The 22,688-nt window shown below is 43.3% G+C and overlaps 1 protein-coding gene across 1 annotated transcript in view; it reads right to left on the reverse strand.

The window, feature by feature from the left end:
- CARF (calcium responsive transcription factor) overlaps window positions 1–22,688 on the reverse strand; it is a 256,489-nt gene that overhangs the window by 227,299 nt on the left and 6,502 nt on the right. The window contains exons 2-3 of the mRNA XM_069226035.1: window positions 4,805–4,926; window positions 3,676–3,795 (exon numbers count right to left, since the gene is read on the reverse strand). Coding sequence (XP_069082136.1) covers window positions 3,676–3,795; window positions 4,805–4,915 — 231 coding nt within the window. The 5' untranslated portion in view covers window positions 4,916–4,926. The remainder of the gene's footprint in view (window positions 1–3,675; window positions 3,796–4,804; window positions 4,927–22,688) is intronic.

Consider the following 22,688-nt stretch of genomic DNA (forward strand, 5'->3'; position numbering starts at 1 on the left):
TGACCCAGACTGTCCAGTTGTCCAACTGTACAAATTTGGAAGAGGTAAGTCCTTGCCTCCCCTCACCATCCAGTAATCCTGTGCACAGCGTGAACTGCAGCTACAAGGGCTTCTGTGCACATTTCCACTAAATCCTTCATGCACAGCCAAGCCTAGGTCCCCAGCACTCTGTCCTGTGATGCTCAGCTCCCTGAGTTGATCTCCGGCTTCGTGGGACCTTCTTTTGTAGTGTTTAGACGACCACTGTGTTCAGACTTCTTGAACCCATGTTCAAGGACTTCTGCAGGTGCTACCTTCTTGTGCGTGGGCTCTCTACGTTGCTGAGGGCCCCCTCTGTCTCCTCTCCCAAGTGGCGACATCCTGGTCCTTCCTGGGTCCGGGCAGCACCCTTTATCTTCAACCGCGACTCTTGCCGCTAGCAAGGCTTGTTTGCGGTATTTCGCCAAGGAAACAACTCTGCATCCTCCAACACTCCGTGGGACATCTTCTGCACAAAGGAGAAGTTCCTAGCACCTTTCGTTGTTGTAGAATCTTCAGCTTCTTCCATCCGGAGGCAGCCATTTTGCACCTTCATCCGGGGTTTAGTGGGCTCCTGCCCCTCAAGGACACTTTCGCAACTCTTGGACTTGGTCCCCTTCCTTTGCAGGTCCTCAGGTTCAGGAATCCGTCTTCCGTGCTTTGCAGTCTGTTGTGGTCTTTGCAAAATCCTCTATCATGACTCTAGTGTGTTTCTGGGTAAATAGTAGTACTTTACTCCTACTTTTCAGAGTCTTGGGGTGGGGTATCTTGGACACCCTTAGTGTTTTCTTACACTCCCAGCGACCCTCTACACACTACACTAGCCTAGGGGTCCATTCGCGGTTCGCATTTCACTTTCTTAGTATATGGTTTGTGTTGCCCCTAGGCCTATTGCATCCTTTTGTATTCTAGAGTGTTTGCACTACTTTCTGACTGTTTTACTTACCTGATTGTGGTTTGTGTGTATATTTTGTGTATTTTACTTACCTCCAAAGGGAGTATATCCTCTAAGATACTTTTAGCACATTGTCACTAAAATAAAGTACCTTTATTTTTAGTAACTCTGAGTATTGTGTTTCTTATGATATAGTACCTATATGATATAAGTGGTATGGTAGGAGCTTTACACGTCTCCTAGTTCAGCCTAAGCTGCTCTGCTATAGCTACCTCTATCAGCCTAAGCTGCTAGAATACTACTACTCTACTAATAAGGGATAACTGGACCGGGCACAAGGTGTAATTACCATTGGTACCCACTATAAGCCAGGCCAGCCTCCTACATGGTGCAATACATGAAAGTTTCAGGAAAGGAAACTTCCCACTTTAATAAACCACAGAAGAATGATGAATTGTCAAAAGAGATAAACGAACTGACAAGAAATCTGTTTAGTTAATTTTCCTGTTAAGATATACAAATAATAAGATCTTTAAGGAAGAAACAAAGTAGGAAACGTGTTGCCCAGAGGAACCTACAGTTTTACTTGAATTGGTTTTGTCTGTATCATGCGCCACAAGAAAACAATTCTAGAGAGTTTTGTCATATCGTAGCCTTGAGCTGAAACACAAAAATGAAGACTTCTGTAAATCCTATAGTTGAGCACGACTGAGAAGTGTATAGTTGCGGTGTACAATGCAAATGCTGAATCATGGGCAAAAATGCTGAGCCAATTATTTGCATATTGCTATGTCACTAGTCTTATTCCGAATTCCTGGAAGGGGAGCATCATCGTACAGCTCCCAAAAAAAGGTTGCAAATGAACGCCAGGAAACTATAGGCAAATTGCCCTGCTCGATGCAGTTGGGAAGATTTTTGCCTGTGGAATCTTGGGACACCTGGAAATGTGGGCCCCAAGGAACAGTTAGGTTGTATTGCCAATCATTCTGTAACGGACAGAATATCGGTGTTGCAGTCCATTCTGGACAAATATGTTGTAGAAAATCACCAAGATGTATCCATGCTTTGATTTTTCAACAGTGTTTGATCTAGTAGCTAGATCTACTTTATGGTGAAAAATTATCAGCTCTGGCACACCTGGTAAACTGCTTTGATTAAAAATCTCACTGCATTCTTTGACATAGTGCAAAGTTTTATTGGGGGAACAAAAGGTCTTTCCCTATCCATTTCAATACAAAATGGGCAGAAAAAACGTGGTCTAATAGCACCTTTTATTGTTTTTGCATTATGAGTCTGATTTCCCACAACAATTTCCAAAGCTGAATAGCTTTTCTCCCGAATTGGGGTTCTACCCATTGCACACACTTGTGTATGCTGACTATTTAATTCTGTTTGAACTAAATTCCATTGTTTTGCAGAAATGTGCAGAAATTAAGCTTTTTTAAGAAGTTAATACTGTAAAAAAGGTGTTAGTTTATAAGGGCACTTTCAAGGAACACTTGAGGTGGCTGATACTTAGTTTTTTTTTGCATAATGTTTCATAGTAGTCTCTCAAAAAGTTTGCATTTTACTAACCTTGGGAAAAGAGCACTGGCCCACTTAGGACCCCTGACAGATGTTTATAATTCTACAAGGAAAAAGCATTTTATTAATGTATAACATATTTGCAAAATTATGATCCCTCCAACTCTTATTTATATCCTTAAGTATACTCCATTTTGGAGCTGGCCCTTTTTTTAGATAAAATGAAGAGAGGAGCCTACAAAAACTTTGGAGTTTGAGCTTGGCTATACCAATACAATTCTTAAGATTAGAAATTAGATTAGCTAGAATCTAAACACAAGTTCTTGCAAATATAATACACTGGAACTACAAACCCCTTCATGCTCCTGCTAATTACTTAAGGGATATTATCATTAGGATCTTGAATTGACCCAAGACGAAATATTTACACTGGAGAGTTTCAACTGCACTAGGAGCTTGTTAAAGATCTGGTCCCCAAGGCAGCTGCAGCAGTTTTTTCAAGTTAAAAGTCTCTAGGTTAAGTTCTTACAAGATATAATATACTGCAGTAACTTGAAAATCTATAGACGTTTTATTGCGAATAACAGTTTAGGTAAAGCTCAGCCTTATAACTTTTTTATCAAATTTCTCATAAGATGAAAGGTTTGCTCTCACTGCTACGAGAAGGTATCCTTCCCACTAATACATTAATGGCAAGATGGAAAGGTCATCCCCAGAATTCTGTGATCTGTCATTTCTGTATGTTAGGACCCCAAAATCCATGTCATGTACTTCATCTCATTCCGGCTTTAAAACACATCAAAAAACGTTTCTTTTATCCTTCAATAGTGCATTTTAATATTTCGAAACATCTTGAATCACTGCACTTTTTTTCACACATCCCCAACCACTCCAATCAGCTACAAAGTGTTTGAATCTTTTAGGGGTATTGGTAATAAATAATAAACTAATAATACATATTTATTTAAAAAAGGATGCTAATGTCTGTGTTTTGTTGTAAGTGTTGAATCGCACCAGGTATGAGGGCCATTTCCAGTAGCATACTCATCACCTTTAGCTATCATGAGAACATCTTCAGAATATAAAACAGGCAGTTCTAGCTCAGGCAACGATAGATACCACCTTGGCATATCATTATGGTAGCACGATCATTTACAGCGTGAAAAAGTTAAAATTAGAAACTAAAAATAATAAAGCTGCTGATCCATGCTCTTGTTTCTGGGTACGCTATTACTCACCATCTGCGTGTTGGAACCGGCCAACGGCTGAAGATCGTAATGGATAGTTCGGCCATTCTGGTCCATCAGATGGAATTGCTCAGTAAAAGGCTGGGCCTGGGATAGCTGCAACACCGCATTCTGCAAAGCAGATACATTTTTGATTTGAAGAGGAGAGTCATACTAATTTTGTGATTTTTTAGTAAATAAAATGGTCACTCAATTATTTTGTTCTACATATCGTCACTAGCTAGACCATCTCTCTTATGAAACTTCTCAAGCAACCACAAGCTCACTTGCTTTGGTTTCCCTGCTGGCAGATTAACAAGGCTGGTGACAAAATGCTCCCTGCACAGCTATTACTTTGTAAATATATTCTTTTATGTTTATTTGCTTTTGCATTTCAGTTTATTTATGTATCCTTTTAAAGCTTAGTGTTATGATATTGGTAATTGTATTACTATAATTCAATGCCAGATCGCTTTGCAAACACTCAACCAAAGTCTGGGACACCATCACCACCTTCGCCCCCGACGTAACCTTCATCACAGATACCTGGCTCACCCCTAAATCAGCCCCTGACATCTCCACAGCAACACCCACTGGTTACAAGATGAAACACTGCGACCATGACAACAGACCCAGATGCGCATCGCCATCATGCTCAAGGAGTCGATCACCTGCACCATCACCAATGACGAAACCACATCAATCATGGAACATATGACCTTCCAGCTCCACACCGATGACAATGCCACCATCAGAGGACCCTCACATACAGACCGTCAGTACTATAAACTAACCTCAGCGACGCCATAACCAAATTCATCACCCCTCGTCACTGAATCCGAACATTACATCTTCCTGGGAGACCTCAACTTCCACCTGGACGTTGTGTGTCACTCCCCATGCTAATATTTCTTTATGCTACTTTTGTTAAGAAAAGAGGCAGAAAGTGGTCCTTATGGACGATTACATTCATTAAATTATAACATTAAAAGACTTTATAACACCTGAAGATTTACAGTCATTATAACAAAAACCATAGCTGCTGTTCTTGCTAAACCTATTATGGCTGGAAGTATTAAACTGAAAATAATCATGTTTTTAGTGGATTAAAATCAAACATCTTACAAACACTGATTCCTACCTGGAATATCTCGCCATTTGATTCAGTTTCTTCTGTGCTACGGCTGTTGTCAGTCAATACCTTATCACTTTCCTTCATGCTCACGTTATCATCAACCGCATTTCCATCCATGTTGTGACCACCTGAAAGTTTTAAGACAGTCAAGTTAAATCAGACTCGCTTTTAGCTATTTGACCCTGTGCCCCTATTAAGTCAATAGCTCCCTTAGTCATCAAAATACATAGCGTTGACAAATGTATCTCTTTTTTAGAACCTAACATAGCCATGTCTTCTAGTTACATTGTGTCATCAGTGAGCTAAAGCATGACGTTAGTTGTTGCAGAGCTAGGGCAACTTACTGAAGGTTAAAAACAAAAATCTCCATTGAGGGCTTCATATAAAAGGCGTAGAAAGACAGTGTTACAATATTTTGATGGGATGGTCAGAACATTATCCTAGTCAGAGATTAGATTTGTCAAATATGTCGTCAACATTGTGAAGGGAGACATTTACAACAGTCTATTAAAGTAAAGAAAGAGAACAAACAGGCATGGTTACCAAACGTTGACAAACTGGCAGAACATTACACTAGCGAGAAGATGGATTTGTCAAATTTGTAGAACCACTTTTTAAGGGTGACACTTTAAGAGCCTGTTAAATGACCATCATTACAAAAGTAGAGACAGCAGTGTAAATGGTCCTGAAATATTCAACAAATTTGTGAACGCATATTTACAGCACATTTTACAAATCAGCATCTTGAAGTGCCATGCAATGAATACCTGAAGAAGGACAAGAAGAGGTATAATGGTTTACATAAACAATATTTTTCAAGTAGGCAGCTAAACCAACAACCCTTGAGTTATCTTTCAATAATTAGAAGAAACTTGTTCAGTCACGGGAATCCCTCTATAAACACGTCTTGCAGTCTCAGCATGTAGTCACTTGCTGATCCTGCGACATGATCTCAACACACCTAATAGGTACAATAGCAGCAGTGTTCCCTTTATATGCGGCTCCTGGCCCCCTCGTCAACAGCAACACTGGGCTGCTCTTTACTCGACTCAGCAGAAATGTTACAAATATGTTAAATAAGCAAGCAAGCAAGCAAGCATTTCTTTAAAGGTTAATTGAAGTTAACAAAATAAAGTAACTACGGTGTCCTGACCGCTTAAATTTAGAAATACCTTTATTTTAAAGACATCTTGTAGCCAAAGTGTAAAAATATAAAAAAGTGCATTCAAAATTCAAAAAGTGTATTTCATTAACATGCAGAACCATATCACCTTAATACATCAGATTACATCAGTGCAATGAGAAATATTTTTTGAAAGTGGTAAGTGTTCAATTATGAATTTAGAAACATTCAGGGGGTCATTCCGTGTCTGGCAGTCTTGAGACCGCCAGACTCGGGGTGGTTGTCAGACTGCTGCGGTAGTGGTGGTCTGATCCGCCCCATTCTAACTGAGGCTGAGCTGCAGCGGTCCAACTGCCGACACCGCCAGGCTGCAGGCTGACTGCAGCCTGGCGTTCCCAGCGGTTGTAATCTCCGGATTACGAGTCCCCATCTGCCAGCCTTTCCATGGCGGTTTACACTGCCGCGGAAAAGCTGGCAGAATGGGGGTGCCCCTGCATTGCCTATGCACATGGCATGGGGAGTGCAGGGGCTCCCATGTACAGCCCGTTGCGCATTTTACTGCCAGAATTACACATTGGCGCCAGCTCGATTCCGAGTCTGCATCAATGTTAAAGTCCTCTTCACCACAGGGCCGGTGGGCAGAAACACTGTTTCCGCCTGCCGGCCCTGAGGTGAACTTGGAATAGGACCCGTGGTGTCCTGGCGGCATTAGCGGTCAGGTGGCGGGTTGAGTTTCGCGGGCTCCGCCGCCCGCCAAACTCAGAATGACCACCTCAGTCTTTGCCTCACCCTGATAGCAATGCCAATAGTGAACTAAGAGGCAAGTCAGTTGTTATGTGCCACTCTTTGAGTGAACTGTGTTCCAAATATACCTGAACAAAATTAAATGTTATAAAATCAAACAAATGAAAAGGTTTTGTCCAGCACACAGCCTGACGTCATGTATTTTGAGGCCCTCATATGTGGTAAAGAAGAAAAAGGATGGGAAGTGAAATAAATATTTGCCTAGTATCTCACAATTTGGTTAAGTGGAGAAGCTGGAATTAATCCCCAATTTTGGGTTTCACATTGTGCAGATCAGAAACAAGATGTATATGCTTTGCTTTCCCTACACCCACCTTAGAGCCAACCACTGTCCGCCATACTGCTGGCATCAATGTGGCCCTCGTCACATCACAGACAAAACTTTGTGGCCTCTATGAAAATGTGTGTGAGTACCCATGGACTATATCAACCAAGGATTTTGGAAATAGCCAACAGTTATTTTCTAACTACCTATGACATATTTTGCGAGAGTGGGTCCTTGGCATCAAGGGATCCAACTACTGGTTTTGATGACTGGGTACAGAAATCGACCAACTGCCAGGATAAGGGATGCTAACAAGGTCACTTTAAATGTTAAAGAGACCCATTGATCTATACTGGCAGACAATACAACACTGTGGCATCTTCATAATAATAGAGGGAACATTAACCAAATGCCACTGCTGCAATGCCAAAAATAATACTCCAAACACAGCTATTTAGAAGTGGTTTCAACCTAGGGATGCAAATTTCGTCATATAAGAAATCTTCAAACTACTAACATGCAATTTGTTACTATTACCAAGGCAAAAGTGTGCACCTCATGTATGTGTTGTCTTGACCAATTTACCAACAAGGATGAGGCAGAAATACAATCTAGCCACTACAGTCATGATCTGAAATGTCATTAAAAAAACAGCGACACATTTAATACATAGCAGTTTATGTGTAGTCTCAAACTGCACAGACTTAAAGATAGCTTTGAAAAACTGCGATGATTACTTTCAAAACATCACAATCAGAAGGTGTGTTAGGTCAGGCATTTTTTGAGGCTGGATTCCCTATTTCCAAATTATATGGTAGAGGTTTTATTGCTGGACGAAGATTAAGTGTGGGGTGGTGGCTTCTACCATGATATTCTAAGCAAGTATGAATGTTCAACTGAAGTGCGTCAAGGAAGCACGACCGATTGTTGATGTTGCGTCAGTAGTTATAGGACTAGCAAGTTTTACTGGGCTACGGTGGTAATGGCTTGTGGACACAGAACTAACGAATGTCAAGAAAGGAGCCCCAACGCTATTCTGCAGGATGACTCAACATGGTAAAGGTTGAGCATGCTTTGAGTCCTCACTCCTGATGCCATTAATAAGCACTTCCACATCAGGAGTTGTAAAGGCTGAAGGTTTTCTCCTAACATTACCTCTTGCCACTGAATGGATTTTTGGTTTAAAGGCCAATTTCCTAATTTCTTCCCCACAAAAAGACATTTAATTTACTTATATAGTGCTAAATCTAATTTGACAAAGGACTCATTGTGCAGAGACAATGCAGGTAGTTACCCATCAAAAACATTGGACATTGGCAGAGCTATAAGGCAAGGATGTAGTCGTTCTCCATTGCAACTCCTACTGACAATTAATATCTAGACCAATGTGCAAAGTAAACTTCCTCTTAGAGTGGTGTTATTTGATGGCCAGTTTACATTTTGATATGCTGTTAAAACTCAACTATGTCCTAATTACTTAGTGCGATTGGACTGACGTTATTTATGTGTTTTTTTCATTGAGGGTCACCTCAATAGCATATGTGGATGTCAACAAAAATCTCACAAAATAAAATAAGTAGCACATTTATGACAAGAAGACAAGGTAGTGTGATGAAGCAACTTCCATTGGAAATTGCCTTTGCTGTCTATTGGTTCAAGGAGGTGTGCGCTGTGTGATGTAATGATAAATGCATTTGGGATTTACTACTAATCAGGCTTCTGTACAGCTATGCAGTAAGTCGGTCCAACATGTCTGATTACCACTAATAGGGCTTCCAACTGGTATGTGAGATAGAGTACGTATGGACTGAGGTCCAAGAAGTAGACCCTGCCACGTATGTAGCACGAGTATGATGCTAAGCTACTCTTTCCCAGTGACACAAAATCTGACCAAACAGTTCTATTGGCCTACATTATGACACTGGAAGTTTAGACCATCATGTGATCCTGCCCTTGTGCACCACCTTGCTATACTGACACAAAGTAAGGTGATTGATTCACTTGGGATTTGTCTAGGATCTTCTTGGGATTGTTGAGGTAGCAGGGTAGTAGTGCAAAGATAGGCCCTTATGTAGGTAAATACCTGGACACCATTACCAACAGTTTTTATTATGTTTGTCACCCATGATCCTCACATTTCAGATGGAAGCAAACAATCATGACCCCTATTCCAAACCACTACCCTACATACCAGTGTTGGTCACACCTGCTCCATCTTCTCCTGAACCCCTTCTCTCTAAACAAGAAGCTGTTTCAGGTTATGGTTTTCAAAACTATGGGTTTTGTCATGGGGTAAAGATTTTCTCATAATGTCAACAAGCACATCAAGAGACAGTAGTACCTCAGTCCAGAGAAGGTGAGTGTTCCTAGAACTAAGTGTGAATGCAATGTTGTATGTTCCTGTAGAACAGTGCTTCCCAAACTTTTTAGAACCATGGCCCAATTTTTTAGAAAAACATACATGCGCAATACACCTAGCTTTGATGGGCATGAGGCAAGCAATGTTTTAATGTAACTAAAGGATTGGGTGGAAGCGCAGACAGCATATTTACCACTGAAATGGCTACTAAGGGCCTGATTTAGAGTTTGGCAGATGGAACGTGATGGGTATCCTGTCCGTAGTATTACGATTCCTTTCTATCCTATGGAAATCGTAATACAGTGGCAGGATAATTGTCACGTTTGTGATGCAGTAGCCCGTTCGCCACACTTTAAATCACTTTAAATGTGCTTCATTCATGTGCTTGCTTTCCTAACTGCTGAATATTTGCAGATCATTCACAGGTATTTACATTTTGTTGTGTGTTCCACAAAAATAAGAGGGACTACACAAAATAGACAAAGGGCCTCAATACGACCCTGGCGGCTGGCTGTAAGCTGACGGTAACACCGCCAACAGGTTGGAGGTGTACCGCCAGCATATTATGACTGTGACGCATTAGCCGCGGCCATACCGCCGGCCCCTCCAACATACCGCCAAGCTTCTGCCTGGTGGTCATAATCCCCAACTGCCAGCCTGTCCATGGCGGTAAGGGGGACTTGGGGTGCCCCTGGGGGCCCCTGCACTGCCCATGCACTTGGCATGGCCAGTGCAGGGGCCCCCAGGCACAGCCCCATCACGCATTTCACTGCCCGAATTTTGGGCTGTGAAATGCGCGACGGGTGCTCCTGCACTCGCTGCACATCAACATTGCCGCCGGCTCTATTATGAGCCGGCTGCAATGTTGATGTGACTTTTCCGCTGGGCCAGCGGCTGAAACGCTGTTTCCGTCCGCTGGCCCAGCGGAAAAGCCATAATAGGGAGCCACAAATACCATCAGCACTGGTGGTATAGTGGCACCTGCGGCTTTGGCGGTCTTTTAGAAAGACCGCTGAAGTCATAATGAGTGCCAAAATGATGAAAAACTGAGGAAAGTGCAGAGAAGAAAGGGAGTTTCCAGGAGTATTTTCGCAATTTTTTCAAAGTGATGAATTATCATGCGCATTAAGGTTTTTGATTTGTGCCCTATAATTTTTGGTATGATGGCCCATGTCTGCCGCAAGACTCATTGTGGACTCATTATGAACTCCTCGAGACTTGTGACCGTTGTCCGTATGAAAGTTAACGTGGTGGGCCTCTGCAACTACAGAGAGTGCTGCTGTTCTTGGATTTTGCATGGAGCCAGTGAGTGTTATCAGCTGGCTTCTGCTCGGTGGCTGCAAATAAAAATAAAATATGCCACATAGCAGCAGTGTGAGAAGCTGGGATACAAACAGACATGCCTATCTGTCGCCATGAAGCATCAAAATGATATACAGAAGACTTAAAGAGAGCAAAGCTTGAGTTACCCCAATCCGAGTGGAAATGGCGGAAAGCATATACACCTGTGTAGGAAGTTGGCTCTGTATGCACTATTTCAAAGTAAGGAATAGTATGCACAGAGTCCAAGGGTTCCCCTTAGAGGTAAGATAGTGGCAAAAAGAGATAATACTAATGCTCTATTTTGTGGTAGTGTGGTCGAGCAGTAGGCTTATCAAAGGAGTAGTGTTAAGCATTTGTTGTACATACACACAGGCAATAAATGAGGAACACACACTCAGAGACAATTCCAGGCCAATAGGTTTTTGTATAGAAAAATATATTTTCTTAGTTTATTTTAGGAACCACAGGTTCAAATTCTACATGTAATATCTCATTTGAAAGGGATTGCAGGTAAGTACTTTAGGAACTTTGAATAATCACAATAGCATATATACTTTTTACATAAAACACATATAGCTATTTCAAAAGTGGACACAGTGCAATTTTCGACAGTTCCTGGGGGAGGTAAGTATTTGTTAGTTTTTGTAGGTAAGTAAACCACCTACGGGGTTCAAGTTTGGGTCCAAGGTAGCCCACCGTTGGGGGTTCAGAGCAACCCCAAAGTCACCACACCAGCAGCTCAGGGCCGGTCAGGTGCAGAGTTCAAAGTGGTGCCCAAAACACATAGGCTTCAATGGAGAAGGGGGTGCCCCGGTTCCAGTCTGCCAGCAGGTAAGTACCCGCGTCTTCGGAGGGCAGACCAGGGGGGTTTTGTAGGGCACCGGGGGACACACAAGTCAGCACAGAAAGTACACCCTCAGCAGTGCGGAAGCGGCCGGGTGCAGGGTGCAAACAAGCATCAGGTTTTCAATAGGTTTCAATGGGAGACCAAGGGGTCTCTCTAGCGATGCAGGCAGGCAAGGGGGGGGCTCCTTGGGGTAGCCACCACCTGGGCAAGGGAGAGGGCCTCCTGGGGGTCACTCCTGCACTGGAGTTCCGATCCTTCAGGCCCTGGGGGCTGCGGGTGCAGGGTCTTTTCCAGGCGTCGGGATTTTGGATTCAGACAGTCGCGGTCAGGGGGAGCCTCGGGATTCCCTCTGCAGGCGTCACTGTGGGGGCTCAGGAGGGACAACTTTGGTTACTCACAGTCTCTGAGTCGCCGGGGGGTCCTCCCTGTAGCGTTGTTTCTCCACCAGTCGAGTCGGGGTCGCCGGGTGCAGTGTTGCAAGTCTCACGCTTCTTGCGGGGATTGCAGGGGTCTTTAAATCTGCTCCTCTGGAAACAAAGTTGCAGTCTTTGTTGAACAGGGCCACTGTTCTCAGGAGTTTCTTGGTCTTTTGGAAGCAGGGCAGTCCTCTGAGGATTCAGGGATCGCTGGTCCTGGGGAAAGCGTCGCTGGAGCAGTTTTCTTCTGAAGGACGGAGACAGGCCGGTAGGGCTGGGGCCAAAGCAGTTGGTGTCTCCGTCTTCTCTGCAGGGGTTTTTCAGCTCAGCAGTCCTCTTCTTCGTAAGTTGCAGGAATCTGATTTCCTAGGTTCAGGGGAGCCCTTAAATACTAAATTTAAGGGCGCATTTAGGTCTGGGGGGTTAGTAGCCAATGGCTACTAGCCCTGAGGGTGGGTACACCCTCTTTGTGCCTCCTCCCAAGGGGAGGGAGTCACATTCCTATCCCTATTGGGGGAATCCTCCATCTGCAAGATGGAGGATTTCTAAAAGTTAGAGTCACCTCAGCTCAGGACACCTTAGGGGCTGTCCTGACTGGCCAGTGACTCCTCCTTGTTATTCTCATTATTTCCTCCGGCCTTGCCGCCAAAAGTGGGGCCGTGGCCGGAGGGGGCGGGCAACTCCACTAGCTGGAGTGCCCTGTGGTGCTGGAACAAAGGGGGTGAGCCTTTGAGGCTCACCGCCAGGTGTTACAGCTCCTGCCTGGGGGAGGTGATAGCATCTCCACCCAGTGCAGGCTTTGTTACTAGCCACAGAGTGACAAAGGCACTCTCCCCATGTGGCCAGCAACATGTCTCGAGTGTGGCAGGCTGCTAAAACCAGTCAGCCTACACGGGTAGTTGGTTAAGGTTTCAGGGGGCACCTCTAAGGTGCCCTCTGGGGTGTATTTTACAATAAAATGTACACTGGCATCAGTGTGCATTTATTGTGCTGAGAAGTTTGATACCAAACTTCCCAGTTTTCAGTGTAGCCATTATGGTGCTGTGGAGTCCGTGTTTGACAGTCCCCCAGACCATATACTCTTATGGCTACCCTGCACTTACAATGTCTAAGGTTTTGCTTAGACACTGTAGGGGCACAGTGCTCATGCACTGGTGCCCTCACCTATGGTATAGTGCACCCTGCCTTAGGGCATTAAGGCCTGCTAGAGGGGTGACTTATCTATACTGCATAGGCAGTGTGAGGTTGGCATGGCACCCTGAGGGGAGTGCCATGTCGACTTACTCGTTTTGTCCTCACCAGCACACACAAGCTGGCAAGCAGTGTGTCTGTGCTGAGTGAGGGGTCCCCAGGGTGGCATAAGCTATGCTGCAGCCCTTAGAGACCTTCCCTGGCATCAGGGCCCTTGGTACCAGGGGTACCAGTTGCAAGGGACTTACCTGGATGCCAGGGTGTGCCAATTGTGTAAAACAAAAGTACAGGTTAGGGAAAGAACACTGGTGCTGGGGCCTGGTTAGTAGGCCTCAGCACACTTTCAATTCAAAACATAGCATCAGCAAATGCAAAAAGTCAGGGGGTAACCATGCCAAGGAGGCATTTCCTTACACCTGACAAAAAGGATAGTTACTTCCTGGGGCTAAAGGCCTACAAGGAAGCAATCTTGGAGGCTAAATCTACCTACTTTTCAAATAAAATTTTAAACTCCGAAAACAAAACTAAAGAAATACGTGACATTGTTACTGAACTCTCCAACCCAGATCAGGCCTTGAAAAATCTTTAAAATGTTACCAGATCTGCAGGTTTAGGGACTTAAATAATCTACTCCACTTAACTGTAATGCTCTTGACCCATAAACTGGTTTCAAATTATGTGATCCTAGGCAAATATTTTAATTCACTGAGCCACCATTTTCTTCATTACCACATATGACAGCACCATTAATATAGTAGTGCGGCATGTCTGCTGTACTTCCATTAACATGGTAGTGCAGGATGTTTGCTGTTCAAAAAAACTCTTGTTTAATAGACTACGGGCCTCATTATGAGTTTGGCGGGTCGCAAAACCGCCACTCCAGTATTCTGCCTGCTGGTCCTATTATGAGTTTCCCGCTGGGCCAGTGGGCAGAAACAGCGTGGCCCAGTGCATCCCAGCGGGAAACCACCCACAACATTGACACTGGCTCGCCGGCTGTTGCAGTGCATTTGGTGCGACAGCACCCGTTTCACTTTTCACTGCCTTTCAATACAGGCAGTGAAAAGTGCAACGGGACTGCCCATGGGGGCCCCCTGCACTGCCTATGCCAAGTGTGCTTTTGCCACGGTCATAATGTGGCTGTCGGACCGCCACTGCAGACTTGTAATTGGGGCCTAAATGTTTGTTCCACCTTTAATACAAATCTAGCTGCATATAGGATACACATGACCCCTGACTTGTTTCTTCATTAATAGCATGGTCATCGGGCCGGAGCAAGAATGTTTCTCTAATCATGGTTAAAAACTATCACTTTTAATAAATATGTAATTAAAGCATGAAGAGGTAGCGTATTGTCATTTCCAAACAGCACATTTTACATTAAAATAGCCACAAAATTTCCAAGTGACTTGCGATTTTACTAATAAAACTATATGGTGCACAAACAGTAATGATTGGAAATTGAGTTTCTGCAAATATTTGTCATATATTCACCAAGTAAAGTGTTCTGATTTGTTTTGCTCCTATTTATTATTTGCATCACACTTCCGAATTACAAAAAAGTGCATTTGTAATTCCTGATATATTTTGAAATAGTTGTATAAATGTAAACTGACATCCTACAGCCTTTTGTTTGACAATGATTCTTAGATAACTCACTTTACAAAATCCTCTAACTGTAGTAAGAGAAAAAAAGTAAACACCATTTTTCAGGATAAGGTAAGCAGCACTTAGTAAAAAGACAAATTAACATTTGACCTCAGTCCTTGAGCAGACAGCAAATATGTCAACATAAACAAGATTTAAAAGGCATCTTTATTGCTCATGCATTTTCTGAATGAACAGAACACCTGTTCTTTTCCAGCTCAGGTTCACTCACCATAATGGGATGAGTAGGTCCTAAAAATATCTTGAGGTGATAAAATCTCACTCGCCATAGCGAGTGGGCGAGTACATTTTTCAAGGCCTGCAGATTGCTCATATACTCCGGTGGTCCCTACTCAAAAACTGTGTGACAACTTGAATTCTTCTTTTGTCAATAAAACACAGATGATAAAGGATAGCATTCCTCTCAGTACCTTCACCTGTGCCTTTCCCTTAGAAGATATGAATCCTACAAAACTCAAGGCTTTCCCAGCCATTACCAAAGATTGCTTTCTGAAGCTGATGAGTAAAGTCAAATCTCGATCCTCTGAAGATATCTGCTCCCCTCGGATTCAAATGATTGTTTTTTCTCAGAGCCAGTGATCTTCCTGCTTAACCTATTATTAAGTCAGGACATTGTTCCTCACACCTTTAAGAAGGTGGTAATTATCTCAAAAGTTGGTGGAGAGCCTTCCGTTTTGAAGAACTACTGACCAATCTCCTTATTTCCTTATCTAGCCAAGATATTAGAGGCACATATTGCCCAATTTCTCTGCTCATTCTTTGAGGATGACTCCCTTCTAGAACCTCACCAGGCAGCCTTCCGTCCTGCCCACTCTACAGAAACTGTAACACTTTCCGTAGTTGATCTAAAAGAAGATGCAGACAAAGTATTAGCTAAGGCATTAGTTCTTTTGGACCTATCAGCGACTTTTGACACAGTAGATCATGATATCCTAATGACGTGTGCCAAGACTGCGGGTCTGCAGGGATCAGCATTAGAATGGATGAAATCCTCTCTCTCAGACCGCTTTAAGCATTAGAATGGATGAAATCCTTTCTCTCAGACCGCTTTCAATCAGTCCGTCTTGCTCTTTTCTGCTCATCCAAGTTTATGCTTAACTATGGAGTACCACAGTGCTCTTCTTAATCCCTCCATCTATTTAACATCTACATTCGCCCACTGGTTCGTACCATTCAGAGGCGAGGGGTGAAAATATACAACTATGCAGATGACATGAATTTGCTCTTCAACACTGATGACACAACAGAATCTACAGTTCTTTCAGAGTACTAACTTATACATCCGAAATTGGATGACCCACCATCAGCTAAGGGTGAACTCTGACAAAACCAACATTGTGATGATTAAAAACAAACTGTATAGCTAGAACCCCTCCTTCTGGCCTTTAGAGATGGGCACTCATTCTATTCCTAAACAAAAGAGGACAAAAGCCTTGGGATTCTTGTTGCTATAGACCTTTCCATGAAGCTTCAGACAGGTGAAGTAACTTCGTCTTATTTTTACCAGCTCTGGAAAATATAAAAAATTGGAAATACTTTATTCAAGGAGCCATAATTCAGATTATTATTGCCCTTGTTATATCTTGAATTTATTATGCTAACTCCCTCTGCCTGGAATTTCCAAAGGGATTGAGTCAGAGGCTGCAGTTGGTTCAAAATCTTAGATCAACCCACCAAAATCTATTAGAAGTCCCTAAATTCAACAGGAAGAGATTGGGTGTTACTAGGTTTGTTGTGACTGCCCAAATGTATGTATTTCTCTTCCCGCATACATTAGAGACCCCATGGACAGCCCTGTCACTTCAGGATCTTATTGAAAACCTGGCTCTTTAAACAGGCTTATAGCTAAGCTTTTGGGTTTTCCTTACCTCTTTGCCTCAGCGCCATGAAACCTTTTTGGTGTAAGTGCGCTTTATAAATATGTTGTAACATAACATGCATGACTTGTGCCATAGGATCATAACAGCGCGCAAACATAGATCAAAAATGGCCCTTCAAAACAAGTGAAGGCACTGGTTGATCTTCCAGGAAATCTTATTTTAGATTAGGGGCATTTATAGAGCAGGGAACTGTGGGCCAAGGATAGTGATGCACTTTTGAAGGGAATTGACATTAAGGGCCTCATTATGACCCCGGCAGTCATGAGAGCGCCAGGGCCGCGGTGGAAGTCGGACTGCCGCCAAAGCAATGGCCCGGCCTCCACATCACGACCGTTACGGAGCTGCCATGGTCCGACCGTCGGCAAAACCAGGTTGCTGCCAACCGACAGCCTGGCGGAGACGGTGGTCTCAATCTGCCAGAGCAGTGCTGCAAGCAGCACTGCCCTCTGGATTACAAGTCCCCTTTCCACCAGCCTTTACATGGTGTTCCCACCTCCATGCTGGTGGAAAGGAGGTGTGGGGCACCTATGGAGGCCCCTGCCCTTCCCATGCACTTTGCATGGGCAGTGCAGGGGCCCCCATGGACAGCCCCGTCACGCTTTTCACTGCCCGATTTACAGGAGGTAAAATGAGCGATGTGTGCTGCTGCCCCGACGCACCGCAACATTGCCGCAGGCTCCATTACGAGCCGGCTGCAATGTTGTGGTGAGTATTCCGCTGGGCCAGCAGAAAACTCATAATAGGGCCGGCGGCTGGAAAACCGGTTTGGTGGTTTTCCGTCCGAAAGAGTTTGGCGGGGCCCACTGCTGCCCACCAAACTCGAAATGAGGCCCTAAGTGTTACTGCATGAGGGTTACATGAACATGGATGTATGTTTACAAAATCAATAATGAAGAGTGCATAAGTATCTAGAGCTGTACAGTGGCAGAGAAAAAGAGCCTCTCCTCACAAAATAGAGCTGCTGGTATGCTGCCTCATTCGGTTGAGAACTACATCCAGATGGAAATGTAGTCTGGAGTTCATAATCCCACGTTAGCTGGATGGGATCATGCGTTTGATGCAGCCCAGATGGATAATAAGTGGTGTCAAGAGTCAGTAGTACTTTTGCCTCATCCTAGCTCAGGTGTTAACAATCTACCAATCAACATACTCTCACTACTATGTTTTGCTTCCTGTGCCTCCTGAAGAGCTAGGCCTATTTCTGTCACTGAGGAACCAGAGTTGGAAGAAGTGGGTTCAGATTCCAGTCACAGATCACTAGAAGAGACTGTCAACGGGAGTCTAGAAGATATAGGAGTCTCAGCAGAAGAATGCAGAAGAAGCCAAAGTGCCAGCAAAAGTACAAAAGAGAAGTAACAGAGCACAGATATCACACCAGATAGTTGTTCAATGTAAGGCAGCTATTCCCCGTCACATACACTATACTAGCATGGGAGCGCATGAGCTTCGACATTTCCTCACTTTGGCTGTGATTTTGAAATATCGAGGAGGGAATATCAAGGACCAAAATATTGACAGGTGTGTGTATGTATGTATATATATATATATATATGTATATATATATATAAAAATTTCAAAAAGTATTCACTGCACTCCACGAGGTATCAATAGTGCAAATGTAATCCAAATAACAACCACCAACGCGTTTCAACTCCCTCAGGAGTCTTGTTCACACTGTATTGATACCTCGTGGAGTGCAGTGAATACTTTTTTAAATTTACATTTTTACGAGACTGGTCCTCTCCGTCACTGGCACCGACAGTGGAGTGCGCCGCTCAACAATTTTCCGACCATATTTGCTTGAGGATATATATATATACACACACACACACACACTATATATACACATATATAGTCAAGGTATGTAGATGTGGAAATAAAAATAGTGAATCTATACCTCCCTTTCTGCACTTACCTTCTTGATATTTTAGCCCTCTATATTCTGGTCAGAATATTGAATGACCTCGATAGACCCTATATGATATTTCATACTACAATTCTCCCTCTGGGGTGTCATTCTGACTGTGACATGAAGGAAGGGTAAAGGAGATTTCATTGGATGCCTGAATGTCTAATCAGCCTTGAAAAAGAGGGCTGAAATTGGAACATTCAGGCATGCACAAGTTGGAAAGGCAGCAGGATTGGAACGTACCCACTGGAGGGTTTAAGCGATATTGGGCAATAACTACAAGGACCAGAATGCCTTGAAATGCAGTTCCCAAAGGGGCGGCACACTTAAGGCCATTACATGATAAATGGCAAATTTCCTTCTTGAGCCACGTAATGTGATGACGATTGTACCTGTGAACAAGGTCAAGGGACCGAAACGTGTAGGGGAGGCACGCATTGTTTCATGTTGCAACGCAGTAAATGAAGATTGGAGCCGAATGTTGAGTGCGTCTTATTTCTCCTTGGGCAAGGAGAACCAGATATATATATAGATAGATATATATACTGTATTTTCCGGCGTATAAGACGACTTTTTAACCCCTGAAAATCTCCTCAAAAGTCGGGGGTCGTCTTATAAGCCGGTGTACGGCGTGCTGAAACTTCAGGGACAGGCGCCCTGTAGCTGAGCCACCGTACGCTGCATTTGGAAATGAATTTCAAGCGTACGATGGGTTCCGCGTCCCACAAGATTCAGTTACCGTACTTGTGGACACCGAGCTGGACGGTCTTACCGTATGCCGAAATCCTCGCTGGCAGTTGTCTGGGCAGGCGCATGTTCCTGCGCGTGCCCCAGGCTATTCAAAGCACGCGATTACGGTACCATAGAAACAACATTTGTTTTCCGTTTTCTGTTTCTTTCTTCTCGCGCATGGCACATATTAGGAGATTACCATATAGTAACTGCCATTTTGGATTGGGATATGACAATATTATAAAAAAATATATATTGTGACCGCATTTAACTTTGGTTGTACTGCAGTTTCAACAATCTTAAATGTAATATTCATTCTCCGTGATTGGCTGGTTGTTGTATACTTGGTGATTCTGAGGGAAGGCAGTCTATCTGGTGAGCAGATACATGTGGTGGTGAATACAGTACAGCACAGCACCAGTACCAGTATCTGTACCAGTTCATACAGTACAGTATACAAATGGCTAACAGAAAAGACCCCATCCTGGCTCCACCAGCAAGAAGAAAGAAATATGAAGCCGGTTTCAAACTTAAAGTTGTAAACTTTGCCATGGAACATATTAACTGTGCTGCTGCAAGACAATATGGAGTAACAGAAAAGATGGTTCGGGACTGGAAAGCAAATGAAAAAGCATTAAGGAGTATGCCAAGGGGTAAGTGTGCATTAAGAAGAGGCACCCCACATTGGCCAGAACTCGAAAAACATGTAGCAGACATGGTGAATGAGCATCGCCAAAGTGGTTATATAGTGACACGAAATCAAATACGTTTGTTTTCCCTTCAGTGGGCCAAATCTAACCCAGATCACAGCAACAGATTTAAGGCCACTGTATCCTGGTGTACTAGATTCTTTGAAAGGCATAATCTGGTACTGAGGCAAAAGACGAAAATTGCACAAAAATTACCTGCAGATGTTGAAGCCAAAGTAAATAGTTTCCATTGATAAGTAATACAACAGCGCAATAAACATGGCTATGCGTTAAGTAGTATCGGAAATATGGATGAAACTCCAATGAATTTTGATATGGTTGGAAATAGAACTGTCCATCCAAAAGGTGAAAAAACAATTTTAATTGAAACAACAGGACATGAGAAGTCCAGTTTTACAGTGGTACTAGCATGCACAGCTGATGGTGCCAAACTGAGACCAATGATTATTTTTAAAAGAAAAACAATGCCGAAACTCAAGTTTCCTGTTGGTTGTTTTGTACATGTACATGAAAAAGGCTGTATGGATGAAGATGGGGTAAAGCTATGGCTTGATAATGTATGGAGCAGGCGACCAGGTGGACTTATTCAAAAACGTAGTCTACTGGTTTGGGATATGTTCAGGGCTCATTTAACTCCCAGCACCAAGCAAAGGCTGGCAAGAATAAACACAGATGCGGCAGTTATTCCTGCCGGATTGACATCGTTGGTACAGCCACTGGATGTGTGCCTAAACAAGCCATTTAAAGATCGCATTCGAGAACAGTGGAATGAGTGGATGGTTAGCGGCGAAAAGTCATTCACAAAAGGAGGAAACATGCGTGCTCCACAGTTGGATGTTTTGTGCAAGTTTGTCATAAAAGCCTGGAACGATATTGATGCAGAAACAGTAATCAAGTCTTTCAAGAAGTGTGGCATATCAAATTCATTAGATGGTATGGAGGACGACTACTTGTGGCAAGATGAAGTGAAAGCCGAAGCTGAGACCACACCATCTGATACGGAATTAGATCCATACGATGACTGCCTTACAAATGTACCACAAGATGTAATTGATTTGCTTATGATATCAGATGACGAACAGGAGGATTTTGAAGGCTTTTAAAGAGAAACTGTCAAGCCAGTAAGTCCTGTAAAAATAGCTTGGAGTTATGATGGGCGTTGCTGACTCCCCAGGAACTTGCCCGGCACTTGCTCTCTCTCTCTGTTTGTTTGTTATCTTCCCCCTATCATCATCAGTTCCAGTTTGGTTGACAGCTTAGAAAACAAACAGCATGGCAGTTCCATGGGTTTATTGTCTTATCCTTCCTTTCAGCTTTAGAGTGAATTAGGAAAAGTTTAATCCACTTGCACTTTTATGTTTACATGTTTGATGACAAACAGCCTTATGTTTATAAGTGACAGTTTTCCTACTACGTACCTGCATGTCATAAGCATTTGAATTAAAATTACCATGTTAAAATCAAATCTGATGTTTTTTAATTTTTATTTGGTGTGCGTTGGAAGAGGGGTAGTCTTATACGGCAAGTATAGCCCAAACCCTATATTTTAACAGGAAAAGTAGGGGGTCGTCTTATACGCCGGAAACTACGGTATATATATATATATATATATATATATACACACATATACATACACACACACACACACACACATATATAGTCAAGGTATGTAGATAAAATAGTAAATCTATACCTACCTTTGTGCACTTACCTTCTTGCTATTTTAACCCTCCATATTCTGGTCAGAATAATGCATGACCTCGATAGACCCTATGTGGTATTTCATACTACAATTCTCCCTTTGGGGTGTCGCTCTGACTGTGACATGAAGAAAGCTAAAGGTGATTTTGTTGGATGCCTGAATATGGTGACTTGGGGCCTGAAGATAGGGGCAGAACTTGTTGACCTCCAAACTTAGAGCCTTTTCGCTATCAGCTTCTTTATCCCCACAATGCAATTCTGCTGAGCCACTTCTAAACCCAGACATCAGCCACAGAAAACATGAGCATGAGCATGACCACTAACCTCTACCCACAAGAAAAACCTCACAAAAGTGTGGTGGTCACCAAAAAGGAGCAGGAGGAATCAAAATGCCAATGACAATCTTTAATCCTCACTCCAGCCACTCAACAGTTACTCCATTCGGTCCAGGGATTGCCACAGGCAGCAGAAAAAGACGGAGAAATTCATATCTGTCATTCTTCCTAGTAGAGCCTGCACAGCAGTGTTTCTGCAGTCAGCAGGAAATATATTGGTGCTCCCAATCAAGTTACCCATCAAAGCGGCTTCAGGATATCAAATACACTGAATGCCAAAATTGGTTTTTGATAAAGTACAGAATATTGATGGTAATGGGGATACATCAGCATACTGAACAGCAGGAGCTGCGGCACAGGATCGGAGTCGTTCAAGGAAGACCGGAGACGGTTAGTAAAGCCATAAGCACAGATTGTGGAATCTGGCAGCAAAGATGGATAATCTATAGACTGCAACCATGAAGAACATACAGAAGCATGTACTAGGTATCAGGGGAAGTGTATCAGCGTGGGCCGGACTGGGAACCCAAAGCAGCCCTGGCAAATTTTGTGAGATCAGCCCCCATAGGGTGCATGGCACTACAGTGGGGCTTGAGAGGTTCTCCCAACCAAGAAAACGTGGGGGGG

This window comes from Pleurodeles waltl, chromosome 3_1 (assembly GCF_031143425.1).
Source record: "Pleurodeles waltl isolate 20211129_DDA chromosome 3_1, aPleWal1.hap1.20221129, whole genome shotgun sequence".
In the NCBI taxonomy this organism is placed as follows: domain Eukaryota; kingdom Metazoa; phylum Chordata; class Amphibia; order Caudata; family Salamandridae; genus Pleurodeles; species Pleurodeles waltl.